The sequence below is a fragment of the Ixodes scapularis genome, unplaced genomic scaffold (assembly GCF_016920785.2).
Source record: "Ixodes scapularis isolate PalLabHiFi unplaced genomic scaffold, ASM1692078v2 PGA_scaffold12__126_contigs__length_90152505, whole genome shotgun sequence".
In the NCBI taxonomy this organism is placed as follows: domain Eukaryota; kingdom Metazoa; phylum Arthropoda; class Arachnida; order Ixodida; family Ixodidae; genus Ixodes; species Ixodes scapularis.
In genome coordinates, this window is record NW_024609838.1 from 14,426,340 (window position 1) to 14,443,100 (window position 16,761).

Sequence of the window (16,761 nt, forward strand, 5' to 3'; positions counted from 1 at the left end):
ATATGGGGTGGGCCATGTGAGAAACATAAGGCTTGCACCAAATGCTCCATGGTCAGCCATTTACATGCAAATCAAACACTTACGAAATCGTAACCTGCTGTAGGAGTTAGCCACATTGCACAGGAAGGCACTGGGAACATCATCAGCCTGAACACCTTGGTGTAATACAGTTGACCCTCGATTTAACGAAACCCGATTTTATGAACAAATTTGGATTCCCCGTGCACCTTATGCGCGAGGTCTCCCTTCCTCGATTTAACGAAATTCCCGAAAAAAATAATTAGCGGGTCCCGGTGATTTCGTTAAATCGAGGTTGAACTGTACACCACAAGTTACTGTACAAATGGATGTCAAACATGCACAGTAGCCCTCATGGGGATACCTACCAAAGACATAACAGTTAAAACCCAAACCCTTCCTTTCACGATTTGTTTGCGGGAAAAGTAGTTCTGCAATGTCTGTCATAAAGAAAAAAAAAAAATCCAAATTTCCTGAGCTCTGAATTTGGCAAGTGGCAACTTTTTCATAAAAAGGAGTTGAGAATATGTTTATCACACTATTGCTGAATGAAGACAAGTCCTGCACAACACTGTTGACCAAATGAAAAGAAAAATTTGCGAGAATAAGAATGGAAAGGATTGGCTGACTTGGAAAGAGCAGTGCAATCCCAAATTGAAAGGAAAAAAAAAACAAAACAGTTGAGCATTTACTTTAACACTGTCATTCAGTGTACAACCCATTGTCCCGAAACCAAGGCACCGGTTGGTAGAAGTTTCCGAACGCAGCAGCACGACGTACTGCTCTCACTTCTTCTTGATCTTGGTGTATTTTGTGGTGGGTAGCTGGTACTGGAGGTAGTGCGTGTACGAGACAAAGACTACAAAGTGCCCGCAGCTGTACACCGCATTGAGCAGGGAGTGCACATCAGGGTAGCGCCTGGGAGGAGGCAGCAGCAGGTGCGCAGCATTCAAGAAGGTGCACCCTCCCATTGAGAGTGCAAACTGAAAGTGGAAACAAAAACAAGTTTGAGGAGGAACACTAACACATCAGGGGTCAAGGGCAAGCCAAAGAATTGAAATGAGATGATTGCGGCTGTTTTCGCCACTGTATGGAGAAGATCTGTGCTTTCAAATTCCACCTCTAGAGGAAAGGGAGTTAGCGCCAACTGTGGCCCTCTGAGGTTTTAATGCGAGAGTGTTAAGGCCCGTTCACACACTTGCAACCGAGTACTACCAAGAGAGACGAGATTTGTTAAAACTTCGTAAATTTCTTGGGACGAGCAACACGCTGGCACCATCTATGTGGTGACCCTAGAACTGCATTTCACAGGAGCGAAGGTTTTGCGGGATTTCCAAGGTCAAATGTGCGTAATACCTATGAAAAAGGCTCGTTTACAATGTTGACAAAAGCTTTTCAAGCCAAGAAAGAAAAGATAATGCATGAGAGAAACAAAAAATACGCCGGACCGCCAAGTTTCCACTGCTACCCAATAGATGGTGATAGAGAATGAAGCGGCCCTGACACTGTACAAGCGTCTGCTGCCCTCTATGAAGGATGAGGTGCTTCAGCTCAAGGATGAGGCGCAGGAACGCATGTACATGCTACAGAAAGCCTTTGAGGAGTCCAAAGATGCCCTGAAGTAGTGCAAAGCAAGGCAACGTTTGGACGGCTACACCAAGCTCAAGTCGCAGCTGGACAATGCCGTAAACGATCTCGCCATTCAGCTGGAGATGTCAAACAACCAGAAGTGCAATTTCGACAGAAAGCAAAGAAGCTGCAGCAAGAGCACAGGACAACATCGAGGAGTGCAAGATGCAGGACAAGAGAGAATTGTCTACGGTGAAGGAGTTGAAGAGGCAGCTCCAGACGGAAAGAAGACGAGCAGACAAGCTTCAGGAGAGACTTCAGGAAGTTCTCAACAGCACGAGTCTCGGGAGATCTGACGAGCTGTTTCAGCCCTTTAACTACGAGGAGCGCCAGTGCGGCGACTCCAACAGCAACAATACTCCACTTTCTTTTCCTTTTTTTTTTTTTGGGGGGGGGGGGGGGGGGGGTCTGTTTTGCAGACGCTCGTTGCAAAGAGCAAGCGTTGCATAAATACATACATACATACATACATACATACATACATAAGGGGTTTCAAGGCACCGAGTTCTAAGAAGTCGCAAGAGTGTGAACCGGCCTTTAAGAAGCTCGTGTCGCAAGTGACTAGAAACTAGGACTGATGCAATGCTTGCTGTCTGTCGGCTGCTACGCACAATGTGCATGCAAAATGGCCCTGCTGGGAGTCACACTATGCCATCGCTGTCTCGTTGCACACTTCCCATAATTTATAGTGCAATTCGCGTGATGATGAAACTTCAGAGCACCATGCAGTAGTGTTAATGAAACAAGTGTCGATAAAAAGTTGTTGATGAAATGTGTGTCAATGAAACAAGTGTCGATGAAATGGCGGGAACCCCCTTTTCAGATGGTTCCACGGAAGCTCTGACAATGGGGACTGCGAAGTTGCCTCCAAGGAGAAGTTTGATATATGTTTTCTACACGAGTCTGACTTTGTCAAAGTAGACCTGAAAGATGAGGGTGGACTCAGAAGAACTCGTTTGTGGCTACGACCTGATAAAATGCAGCGATAAACATGCGTCAGAAACGTGATTGGGCGGCAGTAGTGTTAATGAAACAAGTGTCGATAAAAAGTTGTTGATGAAACGTGTGTCAATGAAACAAGTGTCGATGAAATGGCGGGAACCCCCTTTTCAGATGGTTCCACGGAAGCTCTGACAATGGGGACTGCGAAGTTGCCTCCAAGGAGAAGTTTGATATATGTTTTCTACACGAGTCTGACTTTGTCAAAGTAGACCTGAAAGATGAGGGTGGACTCAGAAGAACTCGTTTGTGGCTACGACCTGATAAAATGCAGCGATAAACATGCGTCAGAAACGTGATTGGGCGGCAGTAGTGTTAATGAAACAAGTGTCGATAAAAAGTTGTAGATGAAACGTGTGTCAATGAAACAAGTGTCGATGAAATGGCGGGAACCCCCTTTTCAGATGGTTCCACGGAAGCTCTAACAATGGGGACTGCGAAGTTGCCTCCAAGGAGAAGTTTGATATATGTTTTCTACACGAGTCTGACTTTGTCAAAGTAGACCTGAAAGATGAGGGTGGACTCAGAAGAACTCGTTTGTGGCTACGACCTGATAAAATGCAGCGATAAACATGTGTCAGAAACGTGATTGGGCGGCTTGAGCCGTTGCCTTGATTCAAACATCGTTGATTTTATTGTTATAAAGACAAACCATTATGCTACTTGCATTCGGACCAAGATCAGGACATTGGGTATCGGTATGTTTTTGAATTTTTTATTTAAATGAATATTTTGCATATAAAAAAAGACACAATTCATGAATTGAAGGGAAGCTATCCTTGCAAATAATTTTCATCTATACATACTTTTCGGCTGTTAAAAAATATTAAACCATTGCTGCAATGGAATAGTGTGGACAAAATTTTCCTTCTAAAGTAAATTGGTAAATTTGGTATGTGGTTGCCGGTAATACCTTAAAGGGGCCCTCCGGAGCGTTCTGCGATGGTCTCTTTATGGCGGTAACTCAGTCTGCAGGCCCTAAGGATTCTAAAAATCATAAAATTACAATCATGCGCGGCGGATTTCCCTACTAAAATTGCTATCAAAGTCTCCGGCACGCCCCCCTTTCTGAGATGACCCCAAAAAATGGGAGGGGCATCTCTTTACGCGTCAGCCAATAGCAAGCGAAGGATCCTGGCGTCACTGCGCGTCACCAACGCCGCCGACCGCCGACTCGCGGAGGAATCTCTCGAACACGCGCGGACCGTCGTCAAAGAACCCGGACTTTGTGCTCGGCAGTCGTCGTTCGTCACACCGCACCATCGCGCTGCTACTGCAATACGCAGTCGCGTCCCACAGATGACAAGGAAAAGTTTGACTCGTTGACGTGGAAGGATCGCAAAGCTGGCTTCGGAGTCGGGATCCACGGGAAGATGGAACACGTGTCCCGCAAACGCACGCCTGCAGACGCACCGGGAAGCAGACGAGCCAACGCGCCCACGCATCACCCCACAGCAACAAGCTTGCGGGGAGAAAACATAGTTCGCTGGTTTTGGAGCGATAATTGCGGACTGTGTTTCCCGCACCATTATCAGTTTACGTTTTTCTCAAACTCTAATTTACAACAAGCTTAAAAAGTGTTGCAATAATAATGTTCGCATTCACCACGGGGTGCAGCATTTCCATTGGTCAAGTTTTAGCGATGGGCAGGGAATGGGGGTTGTCTTCCGAGAGAAAGTAGTCCCGATATATTTCTTCTGCCATCTGCTCAATAAACGGTTTTGTAATCTAAAACTTTGTATACATATTAACTTGCACCTACTACGCAATATAACAATATAAACAGACGATCGCAGAAAGCTCCGGAGGGCCCCTTTAAGGATAAAAGGTTAAGTCCAGTGTCATGTCTGTGAAATGTATGCCGTGACGCGGTTGGGGGGGAGGGTACACGTGTCATATACCCGGGTTTCAAAGCATGAGCATACGACTGACAGGCGCTCGAGAGCAAGCAGAATGTTAAAAAGCATTTGAGAGAACAAAATCTCCTTTCTCCAAATTTTCTGAAATTTTTCACAAAGAAGACATCGGTTTGTTAACATTCAAAACACTGGCTTTATCATTTGTATGCCACATGCATGTAACAGCTCATTATTGCGAACGAGGATGCATCCGAGGTTGCTATTGCGATCATAGATAACCGTGCAGCTGATTGCGATGCATAAGCTTGACAAGGACGCCATGTTTCAGAGATGAATAGATATTGCTTCGAAGGTGTCATTTCAGTAGACGGACAATTCCAAATGCCAGCAAAGATAAGGTCGAAATGGGGTGGAGACACTCACTGTGTTGGCGGTTCACTCATGCCCATCCTACATAGCCCACTACACTTATAAATAGGGTGTCTACTTTCCGGTGTTTATTTGTGAGAAAAATTGGCGGATGTTTTTCGGTGTTTATTTATTTTCAGAACACCGGTGTATATCGGTGGAACGTCTAACGACGAAGCTAAAATCTGTGAATATCGGTGAAAAAAAGTGATTGATCACAGACAGAGAGTTCCAATTTTATTCACATAGTTCATACACTTCTTCTCTAGGAAGCAACTATTTTTAACACTTGGTTATTATAGTAGATGCAAGCATACTTTCATGCTTGCATCTACACGCAAGGAACGTGCTGCCGTCATGGCAGCACGTTCCTTGCGGTTCGCAACCCGCAATTATGAAAACGCACGCTCCTGTACGACACGGACGTTGGCAGTGTCTCGCAGGAACCACAGCAACCTCTGAACACATGGCTTGCACCGACATCACTTGGCCAGACACAATGTGGAAAAGGCACGTGAGAGCCTACCCTCCACTGTGTTAATTTTTCCAAAAAAGGGGGCCATGGGAGACACAATAGGGGAAAGGCATATGAGAGCTTAGCTTCCACTGCGTTCACTAGGCGCTTTTGACCCACAGAAAGGAGGGCGGACTGACGCCACCTGCAAGCCATGTATAAACACTGGAAGAATGCAGGATCCACGAGATAACACGTTTGACGAACCTTTACGGGGAAAGGGTTTCGCTAGGTCGGAATCTATCAACGACCGGTGTTTTTCGGTTTTAACCAGGGCGAAAATATCCAACCACCGGTGTTTTTCGGTTTTAACAGATTTTATATTTTCGTCACCGACGGATGTTTATTGGTGTTTTTCAATTAAAACCGGAAAATGCACACCCTACTTATAAAGAAGAGTTTTGGTGACAGCTGTAATTTTTTTCGCTCCACGGAAACCAAAGAGAAGAAAAGCCGATGCCGTCACGATGTTGAGACATAATCTGAGGCAGACCAAGAAGCAGACGGCGTCCGATGCACGATGCTAAGCCTTACTTACGCCCACATCAAACTTTTCAATGGCAATAACATTGCTGGATTCTCATGCTGTTGTGCACAACCTATTGCGAATGAAAGTAGATGCAGTTACGACTCAGCGACATACTTTGCTCGGCTAAGTGTAAAACCGCAGTAAAGAGCCAAATAATTGATGCAAGAAGCTGGAGTCGTAAGAAATCTGCCGGGCAGCCATGTTAAAAGTTTTTGTTTGCAAGAACAAGATTGGATCGCTCAAGTCGTGACGAGACTAGTGGCAGAGGAACACAAGAATCCCTCTGAAGGGCATTTGCCGCTACCTTCTTCACTTGTAACTGACTATAGTGTTGTTTCAAAATATACGAGTACGCTTAAGACTGCTTAAGTGTAGGACGGCGAAAGTCAGTCAAGGGCGACGTCTAGGGCGACCTTAAAGATGACGTCGAGAACAACACCTAGAGGACGACGTCCAGAACGTCTAGGACGACTTCTAGGATAACGTCAAGAACGACTTCTAGGACAACCTTTAGGACGACCTTAAGGACGACGTCGAGAACGACGCCTAGAGGAGAACACTTAATTAAGGAGGCCGTGGCATATTTGCCATAGATGTAGACATGGTCGCCTTACAGTCCATCGCACAAAGCACATAACAAGCACAGATGAAGTCCAAAGTGCACCTTTTGCAAATGGAGCTCCGGTAGTGACATTACGCTCCTGCACTTGAGCATGCGCATGAGCATAAGCGGCGAAAGCTTGATGACGTATTTTAATCGCCATCTTTTGGGAACGATGCCGATGCTGACGCTTGTTTTTCATGTACTTTAACAAGTAAGGTCGTCCTAGAGGTCTAGGATGACTGCAAGGGCGAGGGACGTCCTTGAGCATACGATTCAGCGGAACGTATCGCTCAAGCACATTTTTTTGGCCATTTACTCTGATTTGTCAGTGAGTAAGACAAGTAAGGCTTTCGCCTTAAAAATTAGTTGTATTTTTGGGGCGCCAACGTCCCTTTAGACGAGATCCATACCAAAATAAGTGCACATTCCAATAATGGGGAAGTTGAAAGGTCAATACTGACAAGAACTGTGACGAGTCTGCTCGGCTGACTTGTTTCCAGGTAGGCCTTGAAGACAAACACAATGTTGAGAACCACCAGAGCCACATAAGGCGTCACCAGGCCATCCTTGCATAAGAGTGGGAACATGCTGTAAATAACAGAAAGTTCACAAGTCATATGTTTGGGGTAAAGCCGCATGGAAAGTGAACATGCATACCTGAACGTTGCGATGGTCGAAAACCAGAGTACTAGGCCCGGATGTTTATGGAGAACGAGATAGAAAGCCCTGAAATACAAGTTCCAGGTGAAGACAACCCCACTATGGGAGACTATTTTCTAAAAAGAATGGAAAGTTGCAGTCACTCACAGCATTGGCAAGAGGATGGTCTTTTCGTGAACTTGGTACGAGCACAGGAAGAAAACTAAGGAGCAGTTTATCTGAAAGGGTAAAAAAGAACCGTAATTAAAGTACACAAAAAACAACAAGAAAAAGAATAGTGCAACAGATATTCCCGTGACAGCCCAAGTTAAAAAGTACTCACAAGACAGTGATGAAACCGCTCGGGTGTTGGCCGCAACAACAGATCCACTGCAGAGATGCTAGCAGACAACAGCGTCACAAGTCCACTGTTTGAATGAAAAGTGTGACCCCCAGCTCCGGATTGGCTTTTGACTTAAAACAGTCTGGCTTTATTTAAAAGGACCTACCTTACAGCCGCAAGTGTGGCAGCAGAGTAGAGAGACTTCAACTTTACCACAAGGGAAAGAGTGCACCACAGGTTTGCAACCTTGTCCTAAATGAAGCAGTGTGTAGCTTCAAAATATGTCCGAAATTCAAGCTGAATCAAGTTTGCACACATAAAAGGAATGTAAAAATGGTGCTTGTGTTACCAGGGGTCCATTTTAAGCCAGAGTTCTTTTTGATCTATAGCTGCATCAGAATTAAAACATCTCATTATAAAGAATCTTGCCATTTGCTCTCAACAAATACTACGGTATAGTTCATGCACTGGTTTGTATTAGGGTGGCGATGTGGGGTAGTTGGTTCATACTGACAAAAGGGCAAACAGCGCACAAACAACGGGGACAAAACAGAAGTGAACGACAAGTGCTGACCCTCAACCGAACTTTAATAAAAAAAAAACCACAGATTGCGTGAGCATGGCCCGTCATTACAATCAGAAGTGGGAGTAGTGAGGGGCCACTGACCCCTTCATTGTGCTGGCTGTGGGTGTTGACCCATCTTCAAAAAGGCAGAGATTATTGGCAAGGGCAGATCGAATTACTAGGGAAATTTTAGAAGCCTATGCGATTAAAAAAAGTAGTACACAATGCATCAGCCAGATGTCGCCACACAGCAGAGCGATTGCAATTTTAGACATTTGTTGATTGACCACCCCATGATGTGTTCGGTGTTGCTGATTTCATTTTTTATTAAAGTTCAGCTGAGAGTCAGCGCTTGTCCCATGTTTACTTATTCTGCTTTGTCTGTTTTTTGCGTGCTGCTTGCCCTTTTGTCTTTGGTTTGTCCGTACAAACCCAAGGGCTGTACCGGCGGACCCTTCAAAGTTACTCCAGTTCGGACAAGCTTTGTTTCCGTAAACTTCCCGAGCAAGAATTAAAAATGGGGCTCGAGAGAAGCTCTGCACTTCTCTCTGCAGGCATACCTCGAAGAGACCTCTATCCAGCGGGAAGAGTCGCCTCAGAACCTGGAGCCAGAGCCCAGGACTGTGGAGGTAAGGTGCCCAGCAGACGGCAAATGTGGTGCAGACGACACCAGTCAGGCCCAGGAAGAGCTTCAGCCTTTTCGGACAGTCATGCACAGAGTATTACAGCAGTATTAAATGTGATGCAAATTCAACAGTGCTCAAGAATGGACGGTTGATACGCCTACTGTGCCTCGAGTGCTGCTTGATTTCCACTATGTTTATGTGTACCAACTGGCTCAACTATAGACCTTTCAGCAGTGCTTCCATGAAACTGTGAAAAGGTCCACTTCTCTTATAGTATGTTTAGGGCGAGAAAAAGGAAGGTGGCAGAGGAGAAAGCGGATGCAACGCTGGCGGGGGGCTCCCTCCTCCCCTTGCCAGCGTTGTGTCCATTTTCTCCTCTCCCACCTTCCTTCCAGTCGCCGTCCTAGCTTGAGGTGTCAGCGACTATAATTAAACAATTGTTCGAGCCTATACATTTCTTACCTCTGGGTATTATTTGAGTATGTCTTCTACCTAAACAAAGGTTTGTTCTGCACAATGCATTTTAACTGCAACAAGGAATAACTTAGCATACCTAAGGCTTACGCTTTAGGGGTAGAGTGCTTTGGTAAGAATACAAAATTTCTACTGGAGACAACTAGCGTCATGACGAGAAAGTTTTCAACTGGAGGATTGGTACCACAGCGCTCGAATTTTCAGGATATATAATATATATATCCTGGAGGATATAACCACAGTAGAAAGTTCACCGGTCTCATAGTTCTAAGTAGACCTACTCGTCTAGTAGTAAAACAACTTACTTTGAAGCCCAGCTCGGCCGTTTCAAGCAAGTCCCGAAGAGGAAGCAAAAGAAGGGGATGGCATAGTACAGGGACATCTGCTTGTAGTTGAGCGACAGCGAAAAAACGACAGCAGCCCAAAGCAGTCGCTCCTTCTCGACCAACCCAATCGCAAGCAGGGCAAGTCCGAGGCTCACACAATTGTATCTTGCAAAGTTTGTGTTCAAGGAATAAGTACCGCATGAACAAAAGCACAAATACTAGCCAGTCACCAAAGCCTTTACTTTGTCAAATTATATGATCCTAGCCGTACATGCAAATCAACTGCATATATAAGTGAGAGCAACACTTTTTTTTTTTTTTTGTACAGAATTTGGAGTAGATGTATGGCATTCAAGCAGATTGAAAAGGCTGTTTGCTTCCCTGAAAGGAAATCTCTACACATGCACCGAGGTACTGTAGGGAAGTGGCAAACAAGCTCTCCGCTTAGAAAAGGAGAGCTATGCAACTAAAGCTGCTCAAGTATTTCTGGAAATGCAGGATACAGTGATTGCATGAGCATTTACAGTACTATCACGAAAGGTCACAGAGAGTTACCTTAATAAAGCTAATACACTGCTATGAGGCATTTCTTGCCATATGTTTACAACACACTGGTCATGCTACCAAATAGAAGGTTGGCAAATAAGTTTAATGGAACAGCAAAAAGTGATTTCATACATCGTCATTTTTTATATTTCAAGCTTCTCATGTTCTCGAACGCAATGAAAGGATACTGGAAGTGGCCATGATCAATGAGGATGAGTCCCGGCGATAGAAGGGTCAGTGTACTGACAATAGCCTGCAACGACAACACAAAAAGGATTGTGTACATACACTGCAAGGGGTCATGCCATTTCAACTACCAAAAGCAAAATGCTATAAGTAGTAAGGCTACCAGTTTTAATTACCGTAAAATACTGGGGAAGTGCCCAACCCATTTTCACTAAAAACTGGGTTAATATAGAGATGGGCGCTTGTCTGGTCAAATCGGTAAAAGCCAGAATGGCAGCCAATAAAGAGCTTTGAGGGCAGGGTGAATGGAATCAGAGAAAGCACATTTATTGTCACATGATATCGCTGCTGGCAGTGATGGTGAATATTTTCAACTGATTCCAGTGCTTTGGAGGGTGTGGGGTGCAGGTGCTCGACATAAAATTTGCAGAATTCCCAAATTAGAAAAATGTTAATGGTGGGCGCTTGTATGAAGTGGGCGCTTCCGTAGTACTTCCCAGTAGATTGTCTAAAGCAACAGTTATTATACTCTAATTACTGCAAGCGTTCGCAATGTCACAGGTCAGCTCAACATTCTGTGGACAGCCAAGAAACAACTGAGCAGTCACCCAGCTATAGTGTTGGCAAATTATTCCTCTCGTATCACTTAGGGTGAAGGGTCCTGATATCCAATTACGAATTTTAGAGCTGGATGTAGTCTCGGCTTGATCAACAGCAGACGGAACTGTCAATAGATCGGCAATCCTGGTCCATATTCAAGCAGAGACAGCGGCAATGATCACTGGCTGCCTGTCCGGTTGCCTGTAAAGTTTTTCTCATGGGGCCCAACTAAAAAAAACAAATCACGGTGAGCCGCAGAGACCTCCCATTTCCTTCTTTCAGTCACTAGTCCAAAAATATTAAAGGGACGCTGACAGGGCATTGACGCTCACCAAGGTTTTTATTTGTACATGAAGTATGAGAGCCCACCTACCCAGAACACAATTTACGGCTCGAAATTTGTTTTCTTTCCCCGCGAAAACCACCGAGTGAGAACTGGCTGTTTTGATTCACGCTCACTCTCTTTTCTGTGGTCACGAGCTGTTTTCTATGATTTAGACACAACCACCAAAGATAATCAGAGTCATGGGTCATCAAAGGCACATACTCAATACAAAAAAAAAAACAAGACTGAGAATAAGGCACCCATTTTTTGTGGCTTCTAAAACGCTGCAAATACGTAGATTGAAAAAAAAAAAAAAAAAAAAGAGCTGCACAGCCACGTGACTTTTGGTAACTATCTCCTCCTCTAGATTTCTTCTTCCTTCCCAGTTCAGTTTTGGTTTTGAGCAGTTGCCTTTTTTGACTTTATTAAAAATATATGTGACGCTGTAGCAAAATATTAATTGGGTAGTCCTCTGACACCGAAACTGAATTGCCTAACAAAAATAAACATTTTTTTTTTTTGGGGGGGGGGGGTCAGTGTCCTTTTATGAGTGAGCCTATTAAATACTCTGCAAAGATTCCGGACAGAGGACAATCTAATCCTTTTCATTTTAGTAAATGTAAAAAAAAAAAAAAAAGGAACAATAAGTTTTGCTTTTTATTGAAAGCTTCTTGACTACATCAGTCTTAGGAATAATTACAGGGGTCAATGAATACAAACTCACAAGGTCTCTTGGCTTTATCCGGAACGAAGACGAGACTGAACTCCAGAAGTAGAGCACAGCGGGGAAAAACACGAGCAGGTCCGCGGCAAGCACTGCAAAACAATACCGCACGGTGCCGCCGCTTCTCTCGTAGTCGCCAAGCAAGCCAGAAAAGCGAATACTTCAATAACTTGTCGTGCCGTCACAACTGCATACCTGTGTAACGCATGAACAGTTTGTGCTCGTAGCTCTCCAAGCCTCGGGATTGATTAAGAGACACCCAGTCGCCGTTGATGTAACTTGCGCTGCATTCGACGAAAAAACCAAACAATGTCAGGCCGATCACACAAAAATCCCAGGGGAGAAGACACAGCGTAACGGTATCACAGTACTCACATTTTCCCGCATGCCCAGCTATGGTATGCCGTCAGTGGTGGGTAGTCGAGACCCCAGTAGAGCAGGTCATTTTGCGTTGAATTCTGATACCTGTTGGAGATCAAAATCCATACCAATGAGCACTAGTCATGCTAAAGCTAGAGGGTTATTGACGGATGTCAACAAAGGTTAGTACATCATGACTTTGAGAGATAGAAAATGTAACAACAATAGTCAAAATTTCCCCCAAAAGGAAGGCCACCGGCAGTAACTTTTTTTTTTACAGACATGGGCTGGGCATCTTTTGAGGTTAAAGAGGCAATCTGTAAGTTGAAATTTGAACTAAGGCTCGACACAATTGAGGATACACGATGGGCGAGAGGTATATATATGAAAAGTCTGAACAGTAAATGGACTAACTGAACCCAAAAATAATTAAAATACAAACAGTCAAGTGCTGGAGCAGAGCAGACTATCTCTGCGGAAAAGGAAGTAAAAGAAGCCGAGAAAAAAATGTGGAAGGAAAGACAGCAGCGAAAATCAGCTTTAACTATGTATAGGGGACGGAAACAGAAAATAAGGAAGGAACATTGGTATGATGATTCACGGGGGAGCTAGTTATTTGAGGCCAGAAGATTGGGCTTGCTCGCGCCCTTTTGAAGAGGGTGACAGATTCAGCCGGAGCGCTGTAGTTTACAGATGAGAATGGAAGAATGGATAAGTGTATTTTAGTAATAACAAGGAGGTTGGAAGACTGGTGAAAATCGTTTAGGGAGAATTGAATGACGTACAACTAACACAGCTACAGACAGGCAGGAGAAAGGCAAATTCGGACTTCCTCCCGTGTGGCTCCGGCCCAAAGTCTCAACCCTGTTTCCAGAGGCCCAGTGCTGGGGTAACACCGACTAGGTTTGATCAGAAGAAAACTGGCAATTGCCTCACCGAGGGGAAGTGATGTTTTTAGTTTTTTTGCCCAATCCCCCAAAAGTCATCCTGGTGATATCCCATACCGCCTGGTGACAGCTACAAAACTGCAGAGAAAAAGCAAATTGGCTTATAAGGGCGAGGGGAGGAATCATATTTTTGGTATCTAATTTCTAGACTGGGTGGTGCAAGCTCCTGCCTGTTATAAAGGATATAGCTGTTAGCAACCATCCATCCATTGCTTATTTTTTTTCAGTCGGTAGAGGCAATACTCGTGATTGAAAAGGTTTACTCCGACTTAACATAACAAATTAATAACAAAAGGTACAGACGTTTCGCCACCTATGCAGGTGGCATCTTCAGTATATACTGACAGAAATGAGGCGAGGTCGACCAGTCTACTTATCACACATGTCCCCGTAAACGTCCGGCAGGGGGCCACGGTTGGTGTTGCACATCGATGATGTTGCACAATCATCGGTGTGCAACACCAACCGTGGCCCCCTGCCGGACGTTTACGGGGACGTGTGTGATAAGTAGACTGGTCGACCTCACCTCATTTGTGTCAGTGTATACTGAAGATGCCACCTGCATAGGTGGCAAAACGTCTGTACCTTTTGTTATTAATTTGTTATGTTAAGTCGGAGTAAACCTTTTCAATCATGAATTCACCCGGCTTTTGGAACATTTTTGCGAGGCAATACTCGTTTCCAGTAACATCCTCAACTGCACCTTTCCCTAAAAAACAAAACAAAAACATAGTTATCGTACATGGTCTCTAGAGAGAAAATAGTTGAAACATGCAGATAAATAAACCGTAGCAATCGAATGGGATAAATGCTATGAAGCCGCCGAAAGACAACAAGCCTCCTCCTTTGCCCAGGAGGTGCTGCAGAAAAACCGGCAGGCTGCGCCAACTACAATTTGTTTATTGGTAGTATTGGGTAGTATAAACTTGCGCATTTGAATTTGTCCAGCGTGAAAATGTTAGCCAGCAGTATGAATTCCCCCACTTGCGATTTTTTTCCGGCACGGAATCGAGCCAATTTCTAATGTGGAAAGCTTCTTTCATTCCTTAACACTCTGCAAGGGGAAGAAACTCGGCAATGCAAGGTATGTGTACGCTGTACAAGAAGCCGCAAATTTGCTGTCGGCGCGCTGTCACTTCCAAAAACAGCGAGCTTCTAATGATGTCGAGCTTGAGTGAGCATTACGAGATATGTAACGCGCCTTGTAAGCAAAAACTGCTAAACTGCAGTCCCTCCGTACAGCCAATGCTATCAGCTGATGACAAAACTTTGAAAATGTGCAAAAGCAGACACAAGCGATCGAGCGTTGACCGGCCATCTGTTGGCCGAGCACATCATTTTTACTGCACGCTCTCTCTCAAGCTCTTGCAGCTTTTCTTGCACATCTGCACTGCAAATTTCATGCAACATAAGATCAGCAGTAGGAGTTCTGCCTTCAGTACATGCTTGTTGCTTTCTGTGGTGCGTTGGTGCGCACGCACGGTCGTCTTTTCAAAGGAAAGCTCTTGCTGGGAACAGCACTTTTACTCCTGATCTTATGTGGCAAGAGATGTAGTTCAAACGGATCGCTCCACTGGTCGGACGGTATAGCGTGTTCCTGTTTGTAAAATCCGCATGACACATGTTTCAATGCATGCCATGGCCGCTTGATCAAGTGGCCTTGCCTTAGAAGAACAACCTGGATGGGGAGAAAAACAAGCCCCGCTTACTCAATGCGTTGGGCGGCTAGTATCGTTCACTACGCCCGACTTCGCACGGTTTCAATGAAAATCTGTAGAAGTTCACTCCGGGGTTAATACCTTCCCATTCTCGACAGTTGGTGACGCAACAGTACTGATGACAGCGATGTTTCGAACGCATCGAGGCTGCACTGCTTGCTCCTGGTTTCAACATGCTTGGATGAAAGAAAAACTACTAGCTTGTGGCAAACTCAAGTTCCCGGGGTAACATTCGGCGGCGACGACTACGGGTGACACATTTTGAGTCGTGACCACGCGAACGCAGAAGTAACAGCAACGTGCAGAGGTAAACAGCTTCAGGGCAGGAGGCCTATATTTTTGGCGGTGCAAGGGTGTATACAAACTTTGGGTCTCCTAAACTGGTCAGGTGTGCCAAACATTTTGTCTAAAGGTGGCTTCCTAACATTTCTCCCATTCAACCAATTTGGTTCACTCATCCGCATATTTCGACGATTTGTGATGATTGTGTACACATTTTTCTCTTCTGCAAAACAGCGAAGCAAAGAGCATTTTGAGTGTTGAGTATAGTCTTACCATTCTCTGACTGGAAGATTGGTTGTCACCTCCATCCAATGCCTTTGAGCTTCGTAGTCCCCGTACATAGGTGGTTTTCCAGCCCCTGTATACAGTAGGCAACATACAATGGTTATTTCATCCATGTCTGGATCTTCTGCAACATTGTTATACAAGAATAAACTGGACACTAGCAAGGATATTTTGATTGCCAGTCATGTGTAACGGGGGTGCTCATCACCTGACTAATGGTCAGGAAACCCATATTAATGTGTATCGTTTTTCGGCGGTTTCATTATTTCATCTCGGAGGCATGCGATTTAGAGAAGCTCGTTTTAGCGAATGCCTTTCAAAATGGCATGAGTGTCCTTTCAGCGAATTAGGCCGCCGCGAAGCGGCGTGTACGGAAGGTTCAGCAAACAATTTTGTAATGAGCCGCTGCCGCCTGTCGCCGCGAAGCGGCGTAAACGGGGGCCCGGATGGGTTAACACGCGCTCCAATTATACACGTGTTAAATAGGCGAGCCTTTTTCTTTTTCATTTATTGTTTCAATAATTACCCGAGTACGGCCACAGAGACGTGCTGCATCGAAGGAGGAGTGAGAGTAGTACTCCGAAGTAGCACACATCGTCGACATTGCCAAAGAAACTACCTGAAAAGAAGAAAAAAAAATATATATAGATATATACATATTTACTGCAACTTTTCAAAGTTGAAATTCAATCCTCTCCCCAAAAAAAGCCTAATAAAGATATATTGAAGACCATTGTCTAGTGTGAAAACACTTCCTTCCTCGCGCATCTCATCCTCACCTTCCTCCCGTATATTTTTACGTCACCATATTGGGCTTTACTCAATTAATTAATTGGCTCTGGGTGGCTGGCTAGCAGACGCTCACGCGTAGGGGCCCTTGCCTTTCTGCGTTCTTTCTGCCTAGCCTTGCGGAGCCACCCAATGCACTTTTGCTTCGCAAATAAATACTATTATTATTATTAAGTCCAAGTAGCAATCTGATGAAAGCGAAGAAATAGACATTATTTTACGAGAAAAGAATAGACGAAATATTTGGCACACCCGCCTCACCTGTGAACATGCTGATGTTTTAAAAACAACACCGACAAGTTGGCAAACGAAGCGCGACAGCGCCGGCGGCTGTACCAGCTGTACCGACAAGGCGAGGCGGCAAGAGACGTAACGTGGGCACGTAGGGATAAGCGGCAGTATATGCAAGTTATACTCTTGGTTATAGTTATTTAACGTAAAAGTACATATTAGAACACAAAATTTA

The 16,761-nt window shown here is 44.7% G+C and overlaps 1 protein-coding gene across 1 annotated transcript; it reads right to left on the minus strand.

Annotated features, from left to right (window-relative positions):
* Nucleotides 1–681: 681 nt before the first annotated feature.
* Nucleotides 682–16,641, minus strand: LOC8028906 (dolichyl pyrophosphate Man9GlcNAc2 alpha-1,3-glucosyltransferase). The gene is made up of 15 exons (XM_029980851.2): nt 16,557–16,641; nt 16,033–16,125; nt 15,495–15,579; nt 12,290–12,379; nt 12,110–12,198; nt 11,915–12,006; nt 10,268–10,332; nt 9,513–9,698; nt 8,668–8,803; nt 7,709–7,794; nt 7,543–7,627; nt 7,368–7,438; nt 7,218–7,286; nt 7,022–7,148; nt 682–1,001 (listed from the first exon to the last, which is right to left on the minus strand). The coding sequence occupies exons 1-15, from the start codon at nt 16,564–16,566 to the stop codon at nt 804–806; spliced, it is 1,482 nt and encodes a 493-aa protein (XP_029836711.2). The 5' UTR covers nt 16,567–16,641; the 3' UTR covers nt 682–803.
* Between the last annotated feature and the right edge of the window lie 120 nt (nt 16,642–16,761).

Excerpts from the sequence above, each read along its gene's own strand:
- LOC8028906 (XM_029980851.2), bottom strand. Across the intron at positions 12,380-15,494 it reads AATCTTCCAGTCAGAGAATG|GTATCAGAATTCAACGCAAA; the intron begins GTAAGACTATAC and ends GATCTCCAACAG. Across the intron at positions 9,699-10,267 it reads ATTGATCATGGCCACTTCCA|ATACAATTGTGTGAGCCTCG; the intron begins GTATCCTTTCAT and ends AAACTTTGCAAG.